The sequence below is a fragment of the Piliocolobus tephrosceles genome, chromosome 2, assembly GCF_002776525.5.
Source record: "Piliocolobus tephrosceles isolate RC106 chromosome 2, ASM277652v3, whole genome shotgun sequence".
Taxonomy (NCBI): Eukaryota; Metazoa; Chordata; class Mammalia; order Primates; family Cercopithecidae; genus Piliocolobus; species Piliocolobus tephrosceles.
The window spans coordinates 27,876,697-27,901,872 of record NC_045435.1 but is presented as its reverse complement, the minus strand read 5'-3'; the positions used below and the strand labels follow the sequence as shown (position 1 = coordinate 27,901,872).

Here is a 25,176-nt window from a genome sequence, read left to right as displayed (position 1 = left end):
CTCACTCTCTGCCTTTTGTTTATAAGGTCATCTTCTCCTCCTCCTCCAAACACACACAGTTCCATCTGACTCACTGCCATGTTTCTGTAACCTTGGGCAAGTCACGTCACCTTTAAGGGCTTCCGTTTATTTATAAAGAGAGAATGACAGTCATGACTGCCTGCTTGCTGGAGCTTGCATAAGTGACACACAGGCATGGCAAAGCTGAATGCTGCACATGAGAACTCAGATGTGGTTCTTGCACTCTCCCAGCCAAATGGGTTTCTTCTCTAGTAAAGATCAATGCCCAGCCTCACCAATTTATAACATCTTCAAGGTGGCATAGCTGGGATCTCTTGAGCAGTTTTTTCATTCCCCTTATTTACCCAAGAGATAGGAATGATCTCCCTAGAGAAATTAAAATTATTTCTGTATTTTCCTTAAAGAACTTTCTGAAATAAACTTTTCTAGTTTTGCACAGAACACAGAATATCAAAACCAGAGAAGACATTAGAGATGTTATACTCTCAATCCCCTGCCTCCATTTTGAAAATGAGAAAATTGAGGCCAAGAGAGCTGAAGTGACTTGCCCAGAGTTGCCCTGTTGGTGTGTGTAGTAGCAGAATCAAACATAACTGAAGTCTGCCTATGTGCTGTACCATTGAGTTGGGGGTTGGCAGAAGAGAAAGTAGACCCCCGATGCCCTATTCCCTCTACACCAATGGTTAACACTTCCAATTCTTTTCTTTAGTCTCCCCTAGCAATTCCAGTTTTCTTTTGATAAATCAATTTCTTGATTAAATTCCTAGTTTATTACTAATTTAGTATCACCAACAAATATTGACCGAGAACCCATTATCTTCTTGGTACTGTATAATGATTAAAAGTACACATACACACACAGATATACACACACAGGCAGACACACGCATACATGCACACTCACATACACACAAATATAGAGGACTCTAAAGAAGCTGTGGTTGGCCTACTGGATAAATTTAAAACCTCATCTCCGATAAGTGGCAAGATTATTTAATCCTATGTCAAAGACAGTGTCTAACACACTTCTGGGAAACAGTAGATGATTGTTGCTGAACTGAGTAGATAACCCATCAATAAATGTTTGTGGTTATCCATAATTAGAATGCAGATGAGTAAAGATGTGAAACTGAGCCACCATCAAGATGTCTAAAAATTGGCCTAAAGCCACAGAGAAAGATAACAGTGATGTCAGGCCTAGGATGCCTCTGTTGGACTATTTTAGTTTAATTTATTGGACTATAATTTATCAACACAACTATATTCTATAATAATACTATTCTTATGGAAAATGGAGAATTTTCATTTTGCAAAGAAAAGCAAAATGAGATGAATTTGAGTACAGAACAGTCACATTCTGGGAAGTCTAGGCATTAGCTCTTCCTATGATCAGGATTCCTTTCTAGGAAGCAGAGCTAAATTTTGTGGGATACATGTATTTGAAATTGAAAGTACATCTCCTTGGAATTTGTAGGGGTATTGGCTTTCCTTGGGTCATAGAGAGAAGCCTGCAACCTGCCAATTTACTGCAACATCTTCTGGCCGACCTCTCCCGGGTTTTCTCTTCTCTTGAAGCCTGCTCACGTACTAACCACAAGTTTTCAGCTGTTTACCTTGTGAAACCTAATGAGATCACCACAAAGTAGGCCCCATGGACGAAAGCCATCATTCCACAGAAGTACACATGAGCTCCAGCCAAATGCACTATATAAGGCTTATCTTGAGAAATGAATCCTTGAAAACATCAGCCCAGCGATGACAAAAAAGAATTCTGCCTAGTTAGAGTTCTCTGCAGGAAGTATTTTTGATATTATTTTGGCTTTTGAAAAAAAAAAAAAGAAAGACTTTGTGGGGGTTACCTCAGTGCACAGTGAAATCACACACTCAAACTGTTTGAATCCTGTCCTCCAAATACAGAGGTCTTATGTGAAAACAATCTCATTTTCATTTTACTTTCTGGGAAACTCTCCAAGGCATGGTGAATTGCCAGCATTTTGTGACCTTCAGTTCCTTTACTGCTCTCATGGGAGACTTGACCTTGGAACTGTAGAGAGGAGGGGAACAAGTTTTGGGTGGGTCAGGGGTAGAAGTTTAGTTCACTCTGCTTGATCATTGCCCAAAACTATGGGTTCTCCTGCACCAAGATCCTTAGAACCTCAGAGGTCACAGAAATGGGTACCAAAAAGTATGACGAGGATGCACATTAACACCAAAGCAAGGATGTGGACAACACGACTGTTGCATGGGATGGAGACTCAGGCAGCCAGCCAGGGGCAATTCCCAGTGAAGCATTAGGGATAAGAAAACACTTGATCTCCAGATGCATAACTGATGCAGGGCTCCCTGACCCTTCAGAACATCTTAGGACTGAAATGGAATTCCTAGGGCATAAGGTTTCCTCCTGTAACTCTAGCTGGTTTCTGTAGGGTTGAAACTACAATAATGGATTCTCAATTTGTAGAAGGACTTCCTTAGGTTCCATACCACTTGGCAACTGTTTGACTCATGAGACATCCATCTAACTACAGGGCTAGAGAGGGCTTATGCATCTCAAGACACCATGCAGTCTCTAGCCCCTACTCATGTATAGTGTTCTCTAGGCACACAACTAATTAGAAGACAGCAGTGGCTTATCCTTCTAGCAAGAACCCCTTTGATACCTTATTTTGCTCATGGCACATGGGCTTGAAAGATTTTTTGACTTTAAGGCAGATTTTATTAAGTAACAATTATTGTCTTTATTTTCATTACTCTATGAAAATCTAATTAGAATAACAGCATTACCACACTGAGCTGTTAGAATTCTAGCCCAAAGCAAAGCAATCAATATTTGAATGGTCTCTGCCTGAGAATAGGCTGTGTATTCACTTGGCATTTTTAATTTCTGAAAATTTAAATAAAAAGCTTGTAGGCCCCATTCCTACCATTTGTAGGACTTAGGAATCCAGGGAACTGCATGAATATTTAATTTAAAAAAGAAAAAAACATTTGGAGTCCCAAGACCTAAGGGACTTAGCTGAGTGAGACTGAGAAGGACATTCACCTGTATTGAGTCTCAGGTTCCTTATCTGAAGGGATATCATCTGAAAACAGTACTCATCTTACCAGGCTGTAGTGAAGACTAAATACAACTATTGACATACTGGACAGTTTTGAAAAATGTAGCTGATTTCAAAGACTGAAATTTCACTGCAGAAATAAAATTTTAAAAAAGTTGGGTATAATAAATGACAAACTTGTCTTGTACATTACATTAAAGTCAATCAATCAAACAAACAAAACACTGTTTATAAACTAGGAGATAAGAACAATTTTCTCTCTCAGCTTCGGAAAGGAATCAAAGCACTGACTCTTGGGCAATTGCTGTTGTGTGTGTGTATGTGTGCATGTGTGTTTTGTGGTTCCTTTTCTAGAGAGAGGAAAACCACTGTCATATTGAGTTTTATGCTTATACTCAAGTACATCAAGAACATCTGGTGTGAATATGTACTCTAAGGATCCGATCAAATAATTTAGAAAGAACTATTTTTACTCTTTTACATGTAGAATGTGAACAGTGTAGACACTGTTGGGTGAGTATGTTTCCCAGAACAGAATGCTGAAGAACATGGGATTTGGAGTCAGACCTCAACTCAAATTTTACCTCATCTTACTAGCTCTGTGACTTGGGCAAGTTGCATAGGTTTGTTATGAAAATTAAATGAAAAAAAGTGTAGCTAAGAAGGCAGCAGTTCATAGTTGATACAGGTGAAATGTTGTGATGAGTCTTCGTGTTTTAGCCTCAACTTTCTTTCTCCTAGTGTTTTAGTTAATGAAAATGATGGCATGTAAATACGGTTCATGCGAGGTCAGTTGATTAGTAAAGGGTACTAGTAGACATGGTGATGCAATCCTTATTTGTAATGCCTTTGCTATCACACACTTGAGATATGTGTGAGGCAAGTCATTAGAAACCTTTTGTTCAAAGACATTTAGTCGATCTCATTTCATGATGGCATTTCTTTATCTTGATCTTGTAAATGCTCAGGAATTGTGGCTGCTTTGGAATTTATGACAGACGGCTAATGGAATCTTTAGGACATATCTGAACAAAAGTGAAAATAGGGGTGGGGGGTGGATTAAGGCTTCTGCTGTACATTACTCATTCACTGCTCAAATGACACCAACAAGCCATTTAGACTCCAAGCCGACATGGGTATCTTTGGGTTGCAGATGGTGAGAGCCTTGATAGGAGGGACTGTTGATGGTTTCTCTGGCTTTAAGCCTCTTTGTGCCCAAGTCTCTTAGATTTAGATGAGTGGATATTTGCTGAGATGAGATAGTAAGTAAATTATTGAGTTCCTTGAGAAAGATTGAGATAGGGTCATTTCTTCTCTGGAAATAGTTCAGATGTTGTACTTTAGTTGGGGCTCATGGATTTGAGTCTACAGTATAAAAAGGGGCAAAGGCCTAGCCTGAGGATTAGCTGGGTTATTTAGAAAATATACAGAACAGAGAAGACTCCAGTGACTGCCACAACTAAAAACACTTCCTTTTGCTCTTGCCTGTTCTATCCTTTTCGGAAGTCCAGTACTGGCCTTTTGGTTACAGTGGCTCAGGCATGGCACATCCAAGAGCCAGTGGAGAACTTCTGACTGTATTAGTCAGCCTTGCTTGCCTCAGTGACCCTCCAATTTATGCTTATCCATATGGTCATCTCCATGACGTTATGGGAAAAGCACTGGGTTGGGAACAAGGCAGAACTGTGTAGAATCCAGGCTCAGACTAACTGCACGACTTTGGACAAATTAATTAACTTCCATATTCTAACTACCTAACATTTAAAAACAATGACAATGCCTATTCTAATCTAGTTAATCTGAAGAGTAGTCTCCCTCTACTTACTATCCAATATTCAGGAAACGGAAAGAAAAAGCTGGATATACCCTTAGGGGCTTCCAGTGTGTTTTAGGTCCTGAGCCAGAAGCTACAAAAAAAGGACAGCTCAGACCTGTGTGTCTGTCCCTAAGGCAGCCTTCGGTAATGTGGGGAAATATGGCCAATGCATAATTTAAAAAAAATTTTTTTTTGTAGCGACAGAGTCTCACTTTATTGCTCAGACTGATCTTGAACTCCTGGCTTCAAGCAATCCTCTGCCTCACCTTCCAAAGTGCTGGAATTACAGGCATGGGTCACCATGCCCAACCTAGCCAATACATTTGATCACCCCAAGATCCTTTTCCCTCGTCAAAACCACCTCCATCACTTGTATTATCTATAAACATCCTCTGAATGCCAGCCAGATTCACACTTAACATTGTGCAGTGCTTAATAAACTTTTTGCAGTGCTTAATATCTTCACAGAAATCTATCAGTTTTCCATAATTCTCCACAACATTCTTGGGAGGTAGCCACAGACTTACCCAAAATCACACATGGGTTTGTATCTACAATGGCCTCCACCTTTCCATCTAGTTAACTGCCTCAGACACTAAATATTCAGCCACAAACCTTACCTGAGGTGAGTCACTTCAGTTCCACAACTGACAAAAATAATGTCAAACATTACCTTGTCCTAGATGACCCAACTCCTTCCCTAAAGGGATTTCAGAAAAATAGGGCCTCAGCATTACCAGGCTTCTAACTAATGACTACAGGAGCCAGGAACCACTACACAGGCCTGAAAGTTGTATGTGGTGACAATATAACAACATTTCTGCAATTAGAGGAGTTATATTCAGACTTAAGGAAGAGTAAATCATATTTGATAAAAATAACATATTTCTAGAATGTATAGACTTGAAAGGGAAAATTTCTATGTTTTTTTGGTGATTACTTTACAACTTTGTTCTTCCTCAAGAATCACTCAATAACTTGTTTCATAGTTATCATCTCCTTCTTCCCCACAGACCTCCAGTGATGAGGGAAGCTCCCTCCACAGCCACAAGCTCTGTACCTAAAGTGGCATTGGTTTCAGGTTTGCGTATTAGTTGTGCTCATGTTTGTTTATCATTGAGCTGGGGAGGGGAGGCCTTGGGATATTTACTATTCTGAGAAGGAGAAAAACTTACTTCTGGTGAGAAGAGAATTTGGACTATAGCTTCAGAGAAGCATTTCTTCTATGTTTCCCAAGTCTTGTCTACAGAGGGACTCAGGCCAGCAAAGGCTTTGGTGGTCCTCCACTCACGGTAAGAAGCAGCCTAGTCCCAGTAAATGATTGACCTGGCTGCCAATGTGATAAGCTTAGGTAAATAGGCTTGATTCTGCTCCAGTAATTTCAGAATTTTTAACTCCCTAGGTTCCAAAGCAGAAAAATACACGACTTCCTGAAAGAGTCTATCATATGAGATTGACAGCCCTGTGAATGGACCGTATATTTCTCAGAATATATTATTCTATACCATGTACTACAATATACTTACACTGTCCTCTCTGGTATGTCTTGAAAATGGAAAAAAATTATGCAAGGAAAATTCTGGAACAAAACCATGCTTGTGGAGCTACCACCAATGAAATCATTTTAACAAATCACACATATAACTTGTTATAATGAAAGATTTTTTAAAAACCTTCCAAGTTTCTGAAATAGGTACAGGGGCAACAACAATTTTCAGAAGAGATAGAAGACAGAAGGAAAATACAGCCTGCTTTCCAGAACAGGCTGATGGAAAAATGACTGAATTCAGACACATACCCCGGTCTACCATATCTCCTTCAGCAGAGCATCCTCAGAGACACTCTGGTGACAAGGCTGTGTACGGTGCTCATTTTGTGATCATGAGAGAAGGGCCAATGACCCGAGAGATCACCTACCTTGTCTGCTGCTTTTCAATCCTGACTCTTCCCTCAGCTTCTTTCCTGACTCAGCAGAGTTGACCCACGGCTGTTCCAATCATTGCTGAAGAGAGTGGGACATTGGGAAGACACATTAACACAGGTTTCTCCTTTTCCCCAAGCATGAAGGTGAGGTGTTCCTTTCCACTTCCTTTCCTGCTCTCTCTGGCCTCTGCAGACAGTGGTCACAGGCAGCAACTTGCTTGCAGCCAGGTATGTTGACAGATGTGAAGGAGGGAGTCTGCCCTGGCCTCAGCCACCTGGTCTAGCCAATCATTACACACCAGGACAGATTCCTAGTCCTGTTTAAATTCAACCAGAGCTGCACGGCAAAATCAGATGGCAGGACTGTAGGGGGCAGAAAGCACAGTCTGATAGCCATTGGCTATCCAGAAAAGTGATTCCCTTGTAACTGCATCTGGGAAGTGGACAAGAGGCCCTGAGAATAGTTTATAGAGGAAACAAAATTTTTATTCCTTTAGATTTTAGCCATCTGAGAGGGAAATCTGCAGGTCACTTTATCAAATGTCCCATGTAATAATGGAGTTTCTTCTATTAAATTCTTCTATGGTGAGAAGCATCTGGCAGTTTTTCAAATAAATATGGCTACCATTCATTGAAAGAATGTTATATGTTATGCATTTCATGAATATTACCACAAGTCCTCATGGTAATGTTGAGATTTTATTTCTTTTTTATGCATGAGGGAGTAAAGGCTCAAAGGGGTAATGGTCCTGCAACTTGAAGCCAAGAATTGAATCCAGATCTGCTCTAAGACCTGCACCAGCATCAATAAACCTTTCCATACGTTCTGTGGTAGGCTGAATTACAGCCCCCCCAAAATGTCCACATCCTAATCTTCAGAATCTATGAGTATGTTATCTTACATGGTAAAGGTGACTTTGCAGATGTGGTCAAGTTAAGGATCTTCAGATGGGAGATTATCCTGGCTTATCTAGGTGGGCCCAGTGTAATCACAGAGGTCTTTATGAAAGGTCAGAATAAGAGAAAGAGATGTGATGGCCTGTAATCCCAGCCCTTTGGGAGGCCGAGGCAGGCAGATCACAAGGTCAGGAGATCGAGACCATCGTGGCCTACATGGTGAAACCCCGTCTTTACTAAGAATACAAAAAATTAGCCAGACGTGGTGACGGGCACCTGTAGTCCCAGCTACTCGGGAGGCTGTGGCAGGAGAATGGCGTGAACCCAAGAGGCGGAGCTTACAGTAAGCGGAGATCGCCCCACTGCACTCTAGCCTGGACAACAGAGGAAGACTCCGTCTTAAAAAAAAGAAAGATGTGATGACAGAAGCAGGGTGAGCGATTGCTATGCTGCTGGCTTTGAAGGTGGAGGAAGGGGCCATGAACTAAGGAATGCAGGCCGCTTCTATAAGCTGAAAAGGCAAGGAACTGGATTCTACTCTAGGGCCTCCAGAAGGAGCATGGCCGCACTGACCATTTTAAACTACTGTTGTAAGTACCGAGTTTGTGGTAAATTTTTATAGGGACTATAGAACATGAATACACATTCCCACAGAAATACTCTTTATGATGGTGAGATCACTGTCTCACTTAGCTTCCTATTCTACAAAGGAATACTCTTTATCAAGCTAAGCTCGGCCTTCTTAAAATGGTTATTCATTGGTCCTAGCTCTTCCCTGAACATAAGGCACTTGGGAAGGCAGCTGGAAGTGGTGGCAAACAGCACTGGGAAGGGAATCAGAATCTGGATTCTAGTCCCACCTTTGCCTTAGCCAGTCAGTTCTCTCTGGCTTTCAGTTTTCTCTCCTATAACATTAATGCCTTGTGCAAATGTTCTTTGATCCCTTCTATATCTAAAGCCGTAATATTCTAAACTCAAGTCATGCAACAATTTAAAAATACTTGAAGATATCCCTGTCACTCTGCTCCAAATGTTTCCTGTTTCAACTACCCCAGTTTTCCATGTGACATGACTTCTGGACCCTTCCCTCTCCAAGCTGCTCTTCTTTACGAAAGCTCCAATTTACCCATTTCCCTCTGAAATGTGGTGCCCAAGTCTTCACATAGTGCCCCTGCCATTTCTTGTCTGCTAGTGTGCCTGGTTCTGCTGGCTCCTCTGACCACACTCTCTTGCTGGGTCTCATCTAACTATTCCTTAGGATCCCTTGAACTTGGACTAGTCTATTTCTTTTTATGTTGTTTGATCTGACCTTACCTCTCGAAACAGAGCACCTCTAGTGAACAATTCTACAAGAATCTTAGATTTTTTTTTTATAGGAAGGACCAAGACTTGCCAGTGCTAGCCTCAATTAGTCAGCTTTGCTTGCTTAATAACATTTAAATGATAATGCATTCTCATAGGCATTTGAAAGGCGGTGGTTTATCACATTTTAAGATGATAAATTCTTTGAGAATTTGATGCAAGTTATGGGTCCTCTACCAGAAAAAAGTGCACATACATCTAAAATTGTATGTGTCAGTTTGGGGCATTTCAGTCCCCCTGAAGTAGTCCACTGCCCCTCTGATGTGTGGTAAGTTAGTTCTACACTCACAAGTTTTTGGTGGGGGAAGTTTTTGCAAAAGACAGCCTAATGTTTTCTTCCAGATCTCCTTACACTTCATGGAGGTCCTAGAAACACCTCCTGGAACTGGATTGTGAAAATGCCCAGTGAGGATCAAGGTAGGAAAGTCTCCAGGTTAAAAAGCAGCTCAGTTCTCAGGTTAAACAAAAAACAGCATTCAGTGGCCTCCTTTTACAAGACCATTGCTTCTTATGGCCTTTCTCTACAGGATAAATCCTATTCTTTAGATGCTTAGCTCCTTAGATTAAAACCATCTGCCTGCCTAAGGCTTCTCTCAATTGCAAGATGCTACTGGACAGAGGCTGACACTGCTGTGGCCTCCTCCCCACCCATGCTGTCCAAAAACACTGCCCAGCTGTGAAAACACCCTGGTCTGACTAGTGCTTTTGTCTCACTGGCACTTATCCAGGCCATCCCGGGTGAGGTTTGAGGCACATGGGCTTTGGCCACTGTCCCTCCCTTGCAACCTCCCACCCTCTCTGAGAATGAAAGGTTTCAAGTCTTAAAAATAATAACACTCCTTTGGTCATACCGAGTAGATTTGCAGAGGGATAAACACGATCACGTCTTGCTGATCGGGAAGAATTCCTTAGGAAAAAAAATACAACAAAAATCCAGGACATTCAGGCAACCAGACCTCAGGGATTAACAGAGAAGGAATCAGTTTCAAAGTTGAAGAAATGGAGTTTGCTCTGCGTTTCTTGTTTGTCAAGCTCAGCCACAGATGGGACTCAGTGACTCCATGACCTTTCTTTCCCTAGTTTAAACTGCTCTACAGGACAACACGGAGATAGATTATCTGAGCATGGACTTCCACAGGAAACATAAAGGAAGTTCCTTTATGAAAAACAACAGATAATTTTCTATTCCAAATGTCAATTTCTTCATGTATTTAGTTAGTAAGAAATATTTAGGAAGAACAAAGTCAAACCCAGTTCTAGGCAAAAATGAATGGTACAATTAACTGTATTTTTTTTTTCAACCTGGAAAGGATCATAAACTTAGGTCATTCTCATAGCTTTTTCATAGTGGGCTCTTCAAAAAACTTAGATAAATTTATTTTGAAAGGGGACTTTATATCACTATTGAAAACCTAGGACTGCCTGCTACAAAGAGAAGGTAACTACAACATAAACACAGTGCGAACAAAATGAGATTAAATGTTAGATACTATTGCCTTTTTGGTTTTGGTTGATAAGCAAGGGATAGAGAGGTTTCATTACTAAACTGAGAATTCTCTCTTGACTAATCAGGACTGATTAAGTGATTAATGATATTAATGCTATTTAAGGATATGGCCATCTTCCAACTTACATCATCTTGCATACCACCTGTGGCATAAATGCTACGTTCTGAGTAATGCATTTTTGATTCGATAACTCTCCAACTGGTTACACACCAAAATACATATTTCTAAGTATTCCTCCTAAGATATGCCCTAAGATATAAAGAATCATAATCTTCAGGGATCAGGTCCAGAAATATCTATTAATATGAGTACCACCAGATTAGGAAGCTTCCAGAGGAGGAAACCACCAATAGCCAAAGCTCAGGACTTTGTCTCTAGTGCCTTCCTCACACCTACCATTCTACTCTTTGCCCCTTACAACCATCCCTCTCTCACCTACACACACACAAACACATACACACACACACACAGAGAGAGAGAGAGAGAGAGAGAGAGAGAGAGAGATGAATGACCAACTCTAATCACACAGCACCATCCAGCTGCCTTGACCTTCCACTGCAGAGCCTCAAGAATTTGCCACAGAAAGGGCTTTCACATTTTCTTTCACTGTCCAAATTTATATTGACTTACCTCTCATTAATTAGTTCCTGCTAAATCATCTCTAAATCATCTACCAATCAACACAAAGGTTATCATGTTGAGGGGATCGTTGGGTGCCACTTGAAGGAGGAGGGCGCAAAGTCCCTTATTACTAAGACTAATAGCTACTCTTGAGTATTTACTATGTGCCATGCTCTGTGCTAAAATGCTTTCTATGCATTTCCTTATTTTGTCTTCTTAATTACCCTTCGTGGTAGGTATTTTAAGCCCTATCTTCTATGTAGGTAGAGACGTTAATTTGCCTAAGATTACTCAGCCAGGGTATGGAGTTGAGATAGAAACCCAGGTCTGTGCACTTCTGCAATGCCTATACTTAACTTCTATGCTAAATAGAATGTTCAAAACCTTGTTGTAATATGATAAATTAATCTGTGAATAGATGATATAAAATAATTCATATATAACGTGAGAGCTCCATTGTTATAGAGGCAATATTTAAATCCAAGTATATGTTCAGAAATTGAGGCAGGCCAGTAGTATCTTTGCAATTGCACCATGCAGGTAATACACACTTTGCTTATGTTTGGACCCAGCCCTATCTACATCATGCAATTTATTATTAAAAACTGCACAGGATTGACTGTAAGTGGTAAAGCCAACCAGAGGACAGTATGGTAGATTTACTAAACAATCACTATTAAGTTAAACATTCTGAATATGACTATGTTGTTAAATTGCTATGGTAACTTCAACACTTATAATTATTCTTGCTTACCTGTTTAAACCTTTGACTATATGAAATTAATGGTTACTTAGAATTAATTTGATCTCTGCTAAATTCATACAAAAAAGTCTTACCTCAACCGATTATTTTTGTAGAGGATAGGGGAAACACAGAATTCACTTAAATTAAGTGGTCTTGGATATTCTAATTCTAAAAATAATTAGAAATGAGGAAGATATTGGCATCTTCATTGCAGCAGAAACTGCAGGTCCACCCTTATTTAATTTACTCTTTGTATACACAAATATATTATCTGTGCATTGTTTTATTTCTGGGCATTTTAGCAATCACTCAAATTAATGTGGTTAGAGATGGTGGTCAGGTGAGTGTGGATGTGCGTATGGATGTCAATAAGAGCTTGTCTAAGCTTAATGGAAATAACTGAACTGCTAAGGATGAAGCTTGGAAAAGCATGGGGTCAAGGTTGAGTATACATTTCACGCACCGCTCAATCTTGGGGACTGCAAGCACGTTTACTTAATCCAAATATGTGTCAGACATGCTCGAGAGGTTTTTTGTCCAATATTATATAACAAGATATTTTATTGACACCAAGTTTATAACTCTTTAAAACAAAATTAGAAGTGGACCAGTAACAAAATATCATCCAAACAAAGGAAACGTGCCTGTCAAAACTGTATATTTATTATTAGGGTTAAGCCTATTTAGGTAGTTCAAATCAAATACAAGAGAACACATCAGGTCATCATGTTTTTTTCACTGTTAAAATGAGGTATTCTGGCTTTACAATGTTGTAAGTTGAAGTAAGCAGTTTAATCAAAATTACAAGAAAAAAGATGAAATATATACTTGAACAATCATTTCCTAGGGGTAAAAAGCCAAGTGAAATGTGTATGAATAAGATAACTAAGCCACAGAATACATTTCAGAATATCAAGAAGCATATATGCAAAATTTTAATTATAACCTTAAAATTGGTATACTTTATTATTATTATCATTTTACTTAGCAAACAACATGCACCATACTGTAAAACAAACAATACAGGACAAAATATCATATCTATTAGAGCATTTATCAGGGTCACGTATCATCTGAATTGACCAAGACTTATTTTCACTATGACAATTTCTGTATTTTTCTAATTGCGGATCAGTGAGGTTAAGTAGTACAGTTGGCATATACACACAAAGAATGCATACACAATCTGTATTGAATACTTATTATTATATTGGGGTATAAATTACTAACTATAATAGCAGCAAGGTACCACTATTTCTAGAATATGTTCTAAGACTTACCATATTGAGACTATAGATTCACGACTGAAGTGTTATTAGTGTTATAAACTAATAACAAATGTAAAATTGCAAATGTACAGAGCTACCAAAGGCCTATATGACTTTTCAAAGTGCTGTGCTTCTTGTTGGGCTTAATGTTTGTGAGCAAGTCCCTGCTATCTGAATTAAGTATTGGTCCCAAGTTCTGGGCTCTAATCAGGTATAGGTCTAATGATTGGATGTAGGTTGAGGGGTAGAATAATGCATTTGAAAAGAGTAAGAAGCAATAACCACTGTGATAAGAGTGTATTGGACATCACATGTGCCTATCACTGTAAGCTTTGCCAGCATCCTGTGGTTAGCAATAATCAGCAATGATGGAGAATGGCCAGGATACAAAAGGAAAAAGTAGTATTCTATGAAGGAGACAGGAAGGAACGACACAAAATATGCCTCTAGACTATCGATGGGCTTACCTTGGCAAAGTGTGAGCCTGAATTCCCCCCAAATATAAGGGTAAATATTTATCTAACTATCTAACTATTTGGCTTAGATGTGAGTTTGAAAAGTCCTAAAAAAGTTTTGTTGGAGAACATAATAGAACACTATATTCACTGTAGAGTAGAGAGAGTTTTCTTGAATTATTTGTATAGTGTCTAAGACTGTGATATTTTGAGAAAATCAATCGCATTTTGTAGTGCATTCTTCTGGGTTAGGGCCTGTTCAGGGTTCTAGTACTATTGGTGTCCCTGTTTCTAAAAGGAAACTGGGGAATACAGAAGCTACGGAGAGCATCCCTTGGGGTAGGTAATAATGAGCTGTTTGGTATCATTTGAAATTGAGGGTAAAGTTTCTAGCTAAATGACTTACCACTCAAACAGTTCACCAAGGCAATGGTTTTAAGTGACAAAGCTATGGTGCCAAATACCAGGCAGCAGCCTGAGGCAGAGGGCCAAGATATCCTGGAACATTAGTGGAACTCAGAAGGCAACCATGTTCTACGCTATGCAAAACAAACTTTCTGTCAGTTTGGATATTTGATGTTATCATTTCTATTCATTTCCTCTTGGTATGACAAGTCTACTTAGCATGTATTAGGAAAGCCCACCTCTCAAGAGCCCACATATATGTTGGCAGATTTCGTTAAGCTCTACACATTTCATTATATGGATCATCAAAGGTGCCATTCCTAGGTAAGTTCTATCATCCTATGTCACACTGTTGGGAAATAAGCCCAAGCAGCTTCTCCACCCAAGCCACAGAAGGAAGAATAGCACATCTGCACAGCCCCAATCATTAGGGACCTTATGTTTTGGGGAGCTAGTCAATCAAGATTTGCAAGTCAGTCAGCACTAAAGTAGCAGACAGCATCTTGAAAGATGAAGGAACCAAGAAAGATTTAGCACAGGATCACATGCTCAGCTAATGGAGCGGGGTCTCATGGCTGTGCTCCAATCATTAGCCCACTCTGTTTCTTAGAATCTAGCAGTAAAAACTTGAAATTAGCTAATAAGAAACATCACACAAACTTCAACTGTGGCATGAACTAAATCTGCAGGATGGACTGGTTTCCTGTAGCTCTTTTACTTCCCCGGAAGAAGTAGTTTCATTTCCATCTGAATTTCTTCTGTTGCTCCATCTTTAGTTTTGTGCTAAGCCTCCTAGCTGGGAGGTAGTAATATCTCATCGGGAAGCACTTTCTGAAAACCAGAAAGATTCTGAAAACCAGAGATAGAAAATCCTGACACGCCATAAAACTGCATTTAATTCCAGAGTACTCTACTACATTGTCTTACTGAGAAGAGACATAATTTCTTTGGATGAATATGAGATCATGCAAAAAGAACTAGGATTCCTAAGATGGATCATTACCTGGGCTCAGATTTTGTGCTTTTCTTTGAGTTTATAATAAAATCCTGAGACTGTGGCTTAACTGCTCTCAGTAATTCAGGGTTTAGATTCAGTGCTAAGGAAAATGACTAAACGTAATTACTACTGAGTTTAATACAGCAAATATAAAAACTTTTTTTTGGCATGACCCTCTTGGAGGTCTGCCACTAATTTAAAATTTAATCTTCAATAACTTATTCCCTTCCATTAAGCCCACCTCGACCTCTCTCTCCAATCCTCCAAATCATGGTGGTATCTCTAAAAGGTTCAAAGTTCAAGCCTGTAAACACTACTCTAACCGAACTAAAACCTTTGATGGTCCCCTTTGCCACAGAGCCATGGAAATGTGGCTGTGTGGGAAATGGTCCAGGGAGCTCACGAATAGCTTAGTTACATTTCAGAATAAATATGACCTCAAATTCTGTGAAACTAAAGTCCTTTTTGGCTCAATCAAGTAGCTTCTTAGCTGATCTTCAAGTTAGTTCTGAGCAAGTATGAGAGCCTTGTTTTGATCTGAAAGGTCTCTAGAACTTGTGAGAATAAGTGATGTGGTTGGGTCACTATTTTATTGTTTGCAGTTGCAGAATGAGTTATGAACCTAAAATCTATTTTCCCTCTGTCCCACATGCCTGAGTTCTCCTGTCTGGTCTTATGGTCAAGGAGCAGAAGGCACACATCTTTTACAATATGTTAAGGAACTTTTTCTCGAGTCAGAGATTCTGCCGACGCAAGGTGTTTATCAAGGGAAAACTGTAAATAATCCTCCTATCTCCCAGAACTCTTGTGCAGATTTTTCAAATTGCAAGCAAGGCTGGCAGCTCCAAGCAGCATGAAGAAGCGAGCACCTGCATGCACCATGCAGAGCAGGACTCCGTGCATGCAACCTTGGTACAGTTTTCTGGGCTTTTGTGTCATGCTTGATGACATTTATCGTGCAAACACTGAGGTGCACTTAAATGTTACAACCGAAGTGAAGTGCAACCATATATTTAAGAACTAAAGGACAAAATCATGTAAACATTTCATGGAACAGTCAGCAGCCCTTGGATGTTACTGGCATCCTGCGTAGATACTTGTCAACACACCTGGCCTCATAGCACCAAACACCTGGACAAAGCCGAGGCTCAAATAAAACAGAGAACAATAATTCTCCTCTTGCCTCCTTATCTCTTTGCCAAGTAACAGAGGGTAAAAAGTGGGGAAATGATCTAGCCCCTAGCAATTGACCAAAAATTAAAGACAAAAGCAAAATGAAACAACAACAAAAATAAAACCCTGAGGGTAGACCAGGGATTTCAGAGCTTGTCATGAGGGTTTAGCATCAGAATTGAAGGAAAGTTTAGAAAGCGAGGGAACACACTTTCTTACTCTTATGCAGAGAAGGCCCTACAGAATTTGACATTATTTCAGAAAATCCTTTGGGGAGGGGTTCAAATGCAAAAAAAGGAAAGTTCAACCAGATTTTCCCAGAGGCATTTCTATTATGACCTCCTCAAGGTGTGCAAGCTAAAAGTGAGGGCTTAAATTATTTTACAGAAAGTATAGGGTGGAAGACCAAGAGTTGGGGGTGTGCATGTGCTTTTAGTAGCTCACCTAGGACACCCCTCTCTGCAAGCAACATGCAAAATCCATCTATGGGCATCAAAAGGCAGAAACAGGAAACTGCTGGAAGAAGAGTCTGACAATCTTTATAAATGCATACATCCATTCGGGACTCCATGTTTATATTTCCTTCTTAAGAATCCAGAAGCTGCCACTTCCTTAGGGATTCTCAGATGGTGCTGTGGAGCAGAAAAGTGCACACACTTCCATGCCTAGTTTTCTTTCTAGGTCCTTTCTTTTCACCACTCTTCCAGAGGGTCTACTTATGAACGAATAGTTCTTCACGACCCATTTTATCTTCATTCATGGGCATGGCTTGGTAGTGACTTCTCAGATCTAGGCTACATCCACACATGTATACTGTCCCCAGGAGGACTGGGGGAGCCAGGACATGAACAGCAGAGTCAGGGGTCACTCACAGCCCTGAGATGCGTGGTCCTGTTCAGGAGAGAAAGACCATAGCAGCATCTATCCTGGGTAAGAAAAGTGCAGTAAGCTCCTGTGTGAGTGCTCTTGATGTAAGAAGCACGGCAGATATTTAATGTATTAATAAATAAATAAATAAATAAATAAATAAATAAATAAATAAGTCAATCAAAACACAAGAGGGCCCCTTTATAGATAAGCACCTCTTATCAATAAAAAAAAAAAAATCCTCTCTTGAGTTTCAAAGCCCTCATGCAGTAGTGATTGGTAGGCTCAAAACAACCTGCAGAAAGTAGAACCATCAAGAGAAGGACTGGAAATGTTCCAGCACTAGGTATTTATCATCACTTGGTGACACACGAGTCATCCTAAATATCCCCGAGGTAGTCTTGTTTTCAAGGAGTTACAGAATGGCTCCAAACCCACTTGGAACTTCCTCCTTTAATGCCATTGCACTTTCCCATGCATCCTGCACCTGCTTCCATGGTGCCATGGATAAGGTGCCTTCCACTTCGCGTTGTGTCCCACAGCGCAGACCTGAGTCCTAGGCAGACAATAATAAAATGCAATTCCAAGATCAGGCTTGAAGACCCCACTCCAAAGAGGACTTTGCCAAAATGATGCAGGTGGTCTACCTGGCAGCCATTCTGGAAAAGCTGTAGAATTAAATAAAAGATATCAGGCATGCAACAAACATGCATGTCTATCTCTTGTTGGGCCCCATGCTGAAAAGATCTCCCACCATTGTTCTTTTCACTTTTAAGAAGGGGCCAAAAGAAATAGAAAGGAATCCAAGTTTTAAAACTGGGAAGCATATTTCTGATACTAAGGGTAGTATGCACTGTTTATCTGAAGAATGAAGGTGACCAGTTACCAGCATACGCTATGCAAGAACAGCTTGTGTTTGAAACATCTTAGTGATAAATGAGTCCTACTCTCAGAGAAGTGGTGACATCCAACAATCCTAGAGAGAACTGGTGCTTGGCTCTTTTCCCCCTCAGAGCCCCAGGCTGATGTTAGATCCACCCCAATAGTGGTCCACACCTGCAATGAGCCAGTCTTTTTCACCAGGAATGTGTTTCTGGTTCCACTTTCTCACTGGCTCAAACACAACACCCCAGAAGACAATAGGGAGTGGGGCCAATTACGGGGACACTCAATACCCCAATGGGTCCTAGAGATCCTATTTCCAAATTCCATTCACCACCATAAGCCACTGGGGAGGTCCTGACCTTGGTCACATGACGCATGCTTTCTTCCCTTGGACTTAAGTTTTTAAAAAAGTCTCATTTGGGAAAAATGCAATTAATAGCCCTGTAATTTTATCTAAATGGCCCTGTGAGGAAGGGAGAAAAAGAAGCCATCTCCCTCTTACTTCACCATCACTGCCCAGGGGCCATCCTAACAGGACATCCTTCAGAAGTCTACCCTGGATCCACAAATTCAACATTAAGGTTAAATTAAAAATTAAATCAGCATTTAGCTAGAGCTGTGTCCTCCAGTAGGAGGTCATTCAACTTGATGACAGTCGCAGCAAAGTCCACCAGGTCCACGAAGTCAGACGTGATGATGTTGACACCCATGGCTCCAGGTTTCTGAGTTTTCACCCAGTCCAGGATGGCAGGAAGATTCCTATACAGAGGAAAGTGTTGGAGGAAGAGAGTGGATACAGTACAGCTTAGAAGGACTTCTCCAGACATGGACATAAAACATTTCCCTTAATATAACAAAGGTATGTTAATAAGAGCACAAGCTTTTGTGGGTATTTCCATTTAAGTTTTATATCTCCTTCAGGGATGAAGTGCTCTCTATTCCATTAGAAAATTACACTTTCCAGGGTTTCCCTGCTGGAAGAGGAGATTATTTGCTTCAAGCATCAAAGAAATACCATGTCAACAGGAACTTGAAAAACTAAGATCAGGCCAAGTGCGGTGGCTCACGCCTGTAATCCCGGTACTTTGGGAGGCTGAGGCAGGTGGATCACTTGAATCCAGGAGTTTGAGATCAGCCTGGGAAACATGGTGAAACCTTGTCTCTGAGGAGGGGGAGTCGCCCGAGCCTGGGAGGTCGAGGCTGCGGTTAGCCAAGATCTGCACTCTAGTTTGGGTGACAGAGTGAGACTCTGTCTCCAAAAAAAAAAAAAAAAAAACAAAAAACAGGAAAAGAAAAACTAAGACCAAGAGCCTTAGTTTTAATGGGTTCTTTAATTTTTTTCATCATGAAAATATTCAAACATATGGCAACACTGAAAGAATTTTGCAGCAAATATATCCACCACCTAGATCCCACCATTAACTATACTTGCTTACTACGTATCTATCCATCAATCTGTCATTATCCTTCCATCAGTCCATCTTGTAGTTTTGACATGTTCCAACTGCAAGCATCTATACACATTCCCTAAGTACTTCAGCATGCATATGATTAACTGGAGTTCAATATCTGTTTTTAATTTGTTCTTCTTTTAACATAAAGTTTACACTCAATAAAATTCACAAATCTTAATGGTACACTTGCCAAGTTTTGACAAATACATACACATAATTCAAACTCATATCAAGGTATAGAACATAACTGGTACTCCAGAAAGTTCCTGCAAGCGCCTTCCTCATCAACGCCTGCCCCATCCTCCCTGAGGCAACAATTATACTGATTTTTTTTCCACTGTAGATTAGATTTGCCTGTTTTAAAACTTCATATAAGCCATGAAAAATATATTATTTCACATGAGTTCTCACTTGGCATAATTGTTCTGAAATTCATCCATGTTGCTGCATGTATCAGTGGTTCGCTGTCTTTTAAAATCAACGTAGAGAATTCCATTGTATGTATATACTGCAGTTAGTTTATCCATTTTCCTACACTGGCTGGATGGACACTGGGCTATTGTCAGTTTTTTGGATATTATGAGTAAAACTGTTATCTGTTCAATTCTTTTACTCATTTTTTCATTTTCTTTTAAAAAATTGTTGAGTTGTAGAAGTTATTTATATAGCCTAGATACTGGTCTTCTGTCAGATGTATTTTGTGAATATTTTCTCCTAGTCTATAGCTTGTCTGTCAGTTTTCTCAGTGACATATTTTGATGAGCCAAATTCCTTAATTTTATGGATTCTAATTTGTCCATTTTCTTCTTTTATGGCTTCTGTGATCTAAGAACCACTTCAGTTCACTCTCAATTTACAAACATATCCTATGTTTTCTTCTAAAAGCTTTATGATTTTTAGCTTTTAGGTTTAGCTCTAAGAACCATCTCAAATTGATTTTTGTATATGGTATAAAGTAGGAGGTCAAGGCTTACTTTTTTCATATGGATATATAGTTATTCAATCACTAAGTGTGGCTTCTTAATAGACCAATACTTAATCAGTTGTCTCACTGACGGTCTTTCAGTCTCATTTTATTAATCAAAGCCTTCCTAGGTAACAGCCAGTGTTTAGTGACATAAATGAATAATGACAATTCAATGTGATCATTTCTGCATTAGTAGAAAGTGTAAACGACCACAGGCAGCATAGAGAAGAAAGCAATAAAGTGTACTCACAGTTTACATCATAGTAAAAACAGCTCAATACATACTCATCAGGCTGAGAATGCTTTAAGGAAGACAGAAAAAAACTAGGGCTCAAGTTTTGGTTAAGGAATTGGAGATTTTTTAGGAAGATCTGGTCTAGGTCAAAAATGAGCATAAGCAAAATTAATTATCTTAATTGGCCACTTTCTCTTCTTCAGGTACCCCTGTCTTTGACTGTCATCGTCTCTTCCTTCTCTCTCTCGATGCTGCCTGCCCTTCTTTCATCAGCACATATCTTGACTTCCCAGTTTTCCAGACAGCCCTGTTCAGACCTTGGTAGCATTTTGTCCTTCTCCGCTTTCTTTTTCTCTTACCATAACAACTATAATCAGTCCTGGGTCTCCTCCCTCTCTCAGTGGACTCTACAATCAGCCACGGGCTAAAACACCTATCATAAATCAACCTATCTAGCTATCTTTTTTTTTTTTTTTGAGACAGAGTCTCCCTGGGTCACCCAGGCTGGAGTGTGGTGGCATCTCGGCTCACTGCAAGCTCCGCCTCCTGGGTTCCCGCCATTCTCCTGCCTCAGCCTCCCAAGTAGCTGGGACCACAGGTGCCTGCCACCACGCCCAGCTAATGTTTTATATTTTTAGTAGAGTCGGGGTACACTGTGTTAGCCAGGATGGTCTCGATCTCCTGACCTCGTGATCCGCCCGCTTCGGCCTCCCAAAGTGCTGGGATTACAGGTGTGAGCCACTGCGCCTAGCCTATATTTTTATATTAATAGCTGATTATTACTTACTAGACCACCCTCCCAGGGGTACTTCCATTTTGAATGGGGACTCCTGAAGACTTAATCATCTCAGTATGACTTTAGCTTACTGAAGTTCGTGGTCCCTCTGCCTCTCCCTCTGTAAAATGGAGATAATAATGCTTCATACAGATTTTTGGGGAATTAAACAAAATAATACATGTAAAGTGTTTAGAAGAGTTCCTGTGATATGGTAAGTGTGGTAAAAAAAAAAAAAAAAGTGGGGGGAAGGAATCATAACTGGAAGAGTGAGGTAGAAATATTTGGTGGCTGGGGGTAAGAAGCTACACCTTAAAGAGGTCACATCCTGCTGCTTAGGTGACAACATGTTGTGGTTTGGAAATGAGAAGCTGCAAATACAGACTTCCTTAAAGACAGACCAAGGATACACAGTGACCCACACCAACGACACAGTAGTACTGAGCCTGATAGATTCAATACTTCATTTTAAAAACCTGAGTCAGTGTTGAAGTATGAGGTGCAGGCGCCCTCTGCTGGTCCTCACCGGGAAATGAGCCTTGAAGGCTTGGGGCAACTCCAGCCACTGCAGCCAGAGCCTCCTCACATTGGAGGATCCCTGGAGCCTGAGCAGGGAAATGTGGTGAAAGGTATGTACCTGTGGTTTCCGGTGACAAAGAGCTCTGTGTCACTTCGGGTAGCACGTGTCAACCTTCTCCAAGGCAAGGATCAAATAATCAGGATTAAGTACAAAGAAGGGGAAATGCAGAACCCACTGTGAAGAGGAGCTACTTTATTTTCTCAACTCTTGGTATTTACCAGGACAAGGGATCTGTGCAAAAGGTTGAACCTGACAGTGCTGACAGGCCTGTGAGGCAACAGTTCCCATGGATGGCAGAGCAGGAGGTTAAAAACTTCCCTTTGACCTTGGGGCCCAGCTGGGAACCAGGGTGGTCCATGGTGTTCCTGGGTGTCTTTACAAATAGGGATGGCATGTCTGTTTTGTGCCAGCCACTGTGGCTGGCACTTTCATGTTAAGGCTACAATCTGATGAGGTATTTTTAATCCTGTTTAACTGGTGAGAAAACCACAGCTCAGAGACCTCAGAAAACTTGTCCAATGCCACCCTGTTGCTCAGGGGCTGTATTGGTTTGCTAGGGCTACCATAACAAAATAACACATACTGGTTGGCTTAAACGACAGAAATGTATTTTCTCTTGTTTTAGAAGTTGGACATCCAAGATCAAAGTGTCATCAGATTTTGTTTCTCCTGATGCCTCTGCCCTTGGCTTGCAGACGGCCGCCTTCTTAATTGCATTCTCACATGGCCTTTCCTCTGTGAACACACATCTGTGGTGTCTCTTCGTGTGTCTAAATTTCCTTTTCTTTTAAGGATACCAGCTAGAATGGATTAGGGCCCACCCTAACATCCTCGCTTTGACTTAATTATGTCTTTAAAGGCTGCATCTGCAAAGGTAGCCACATTCTGAGGTAACTGGGAGTTGGGACTTCAATATGTGAACTTGGGGACGGCGGGGATGGGACGGGGCACAAAACAACGCACCCTGGAACAGGGAGCATGTCAGGCTGCACTCTCAGGCCTTCTGCTTTCAGTCCATGTTCCCTTCTAGAGTTCATGGATGCTCTGTCCTCAGGCTGAGGCAAAGCATTTTCATTTGATTTCAGTGGGAGTGCCATGAACCTGAATTTCAGGTTTCTATAAGTCTGGAAGAAACCACCATGGAAATTAAGTCAGATGGCTGTATTTCTTTGGCTTCCTTCTATGGTGTTGAACCAAAATGAACAAGATCTTAGCTCCAAAGTTTATCGAAGAGTTAGGGGGTTAAATCCCTGCCGAGAAACCACCTCTACATTTGTAAGAAAACATACCCTGTCTTTTTCTTCTTGGTTTCAGCTGACCACCAGTGCCAGAGACCAGTTGTTAGGACAGACCCTCTGGGTATTGGTACACAGAGGAAGGTCCTATGTTTGTTCAACAGCCCAGAGGAAATGACAGCCACACTCTGCACCGGCCTTTTGGAACAAACTCAACCAGAGCTGTTTTTTCCTCCTTCAGTTGATACACAGGGCTAGGAATGCATGATGCATACTTGTAATATTCTTACGGCCGGCAGGGGGCGAGATGCCAAAGAAAGTATCTTTCCAAGCCTGGGGACATCGGCTTGCTGCTACCAGGAGTGCAAGGGCTCTGGCATAGTAGGATCCCTTGGCTTTGGGCGCATGCCAGCATCATTATCTCTCATCATAAAGGAAAGAGCCATGTGTCACTTGCAGCCAGATTAGAGTTTTAGGAATGTACCAGTATGAAAAGCTTTGTGACACTGTGGGTTACCAGTTGTAACCTGTGAGATATTACCAGATTCAGATTCAGGTACTAATAAGACAACTTCAGACCTGTGGAGTAGAAAATAATAAGCAGGCAAATATGCAGTATCCAAGTCAGTGTCCAACGCTGAAAAGGGCAGCGGTCTAACAGTCAGAAGGCCAGAGTCTGAGAGGTATTCTTGACTTTTACTAGCTGTATGGATTGGGGTCACTTAAGCTCCCTGAATCCCATCTAAAGAGGGGATGATAATATGCTGTAGACAATGTGCCATCCTAGAGGCTGACTTAAGAATCAAATGAAATCATCTGCAAAAAGGCATTTGATAATCAGAATATGGTGTACAGATATAACTTATCTTTAGTTTTTTAAATACTCCCTCTCCCTTATTAGTATTGCTCTCTGCACAGACTCTTTACAGTGGTATTTCACATTGCTTTATAGAAATTTTCATGCCAGTTTCTGCTGCTAGACTGTGAGTTTCTTGACAGCAGACAGTATATTATTCACCTTGAATCTTTGTACCTAGCTCTTCCTAGGTACTCAATGTTTGTTGAATGAATATATAAATAACGTTGATCTACAAATATACCAGAGGCACGAGGAAAACAGTGTGGATACACGAACATATATTATTAAAACAATTAAAGCTTCTAATTTGGGATCTTTCAAAGAGATAAAGTACTGGTTTATAAAATTCACTTTTTTAAGTTCAGCATAATGAATTCAGTCAAGACTTAGTAGAGCCACACAGAAAAGACTTTCTGGTTTTGCCCATAATTGACATAATCAGGAGCTCTCACAAAGAAAGAAAAATCCAGTCCTGCTATCTAAAGTCCTGCTAGGTGAACTGCTGTTACCTGAACTCATGTTACCTAAACTCTGGACCAAATAAATAGAAACATGTTTTTGGGTGAATCTTCCATTATCTGAACTCTGCTCATCAACCTGAAACTCAGGGACCAGACTGATTCTTGTAAATACCTTTTGCTACCCAAACCTATTAGCTTCCTCAGCTTGGATTGCAAGGGATTCCCTGTTATCCAAATGTATTTATAACATTCCTTTTATACATATACATATATACATATACATGTACAGGTACACAGACACACACATACACATACTCACATATATGTGCACACACACACAAACATGCATACAAATAAACCATCCTTTTTCTTGAGAACATGTATCATTCATTGGTGTCCAGGATAAGGAACACCATCTGATACAAAATTCCTGAAGCTTCTCCTACCTAATTGTACAGCCAGGCTCAATTCTGCCCTGAGGAAGTATTTGAAGCTACAGCATGGGCATGGTGGGGGGCATCCTAAGCTGCTTCTTCAGTGACTCATGGTCACCAAGGAAAGGAGAACAAATTCTTGAAGGGCCAGCTCTGAATCCTTAGCACCTAGGA

The 25,176-nt window shown here is 40.5% G+C and overlaps 1 protein-coding gene across 2 annotated transcripts in view; it reads right to left on the bottom strand.

Moving 5' to 3' along the window:
* PLCXD2 (phosphatidylinositol specific phospholipase C X domain containing 2) overlaps window positions 1–25,176 on the bottom strand; it is a 97,401-nt gene that overhangs the window by 32,104 nt on the left and 40,121 nt on the right. The window contains exon 4 of one of the 2 annotated variants that reach the window (XM_023212943.2): window positions 6,814–6,898. In XM_023212943.2, the coding sequence (XP_023068711.1) occupies window positions 6,847–6,898 (52 nt within the window). In that variant the 3' untranslated portion in view covers window positions 6,814–6,846. Of the gene's footprint in view, window positions 1–6,813; window positions 6,899–12,495; window positions 18,762–25,176 lie in introns of those variants that run through there. The other variant, XM_023212933.2, reaches the window with a different exon arrangement.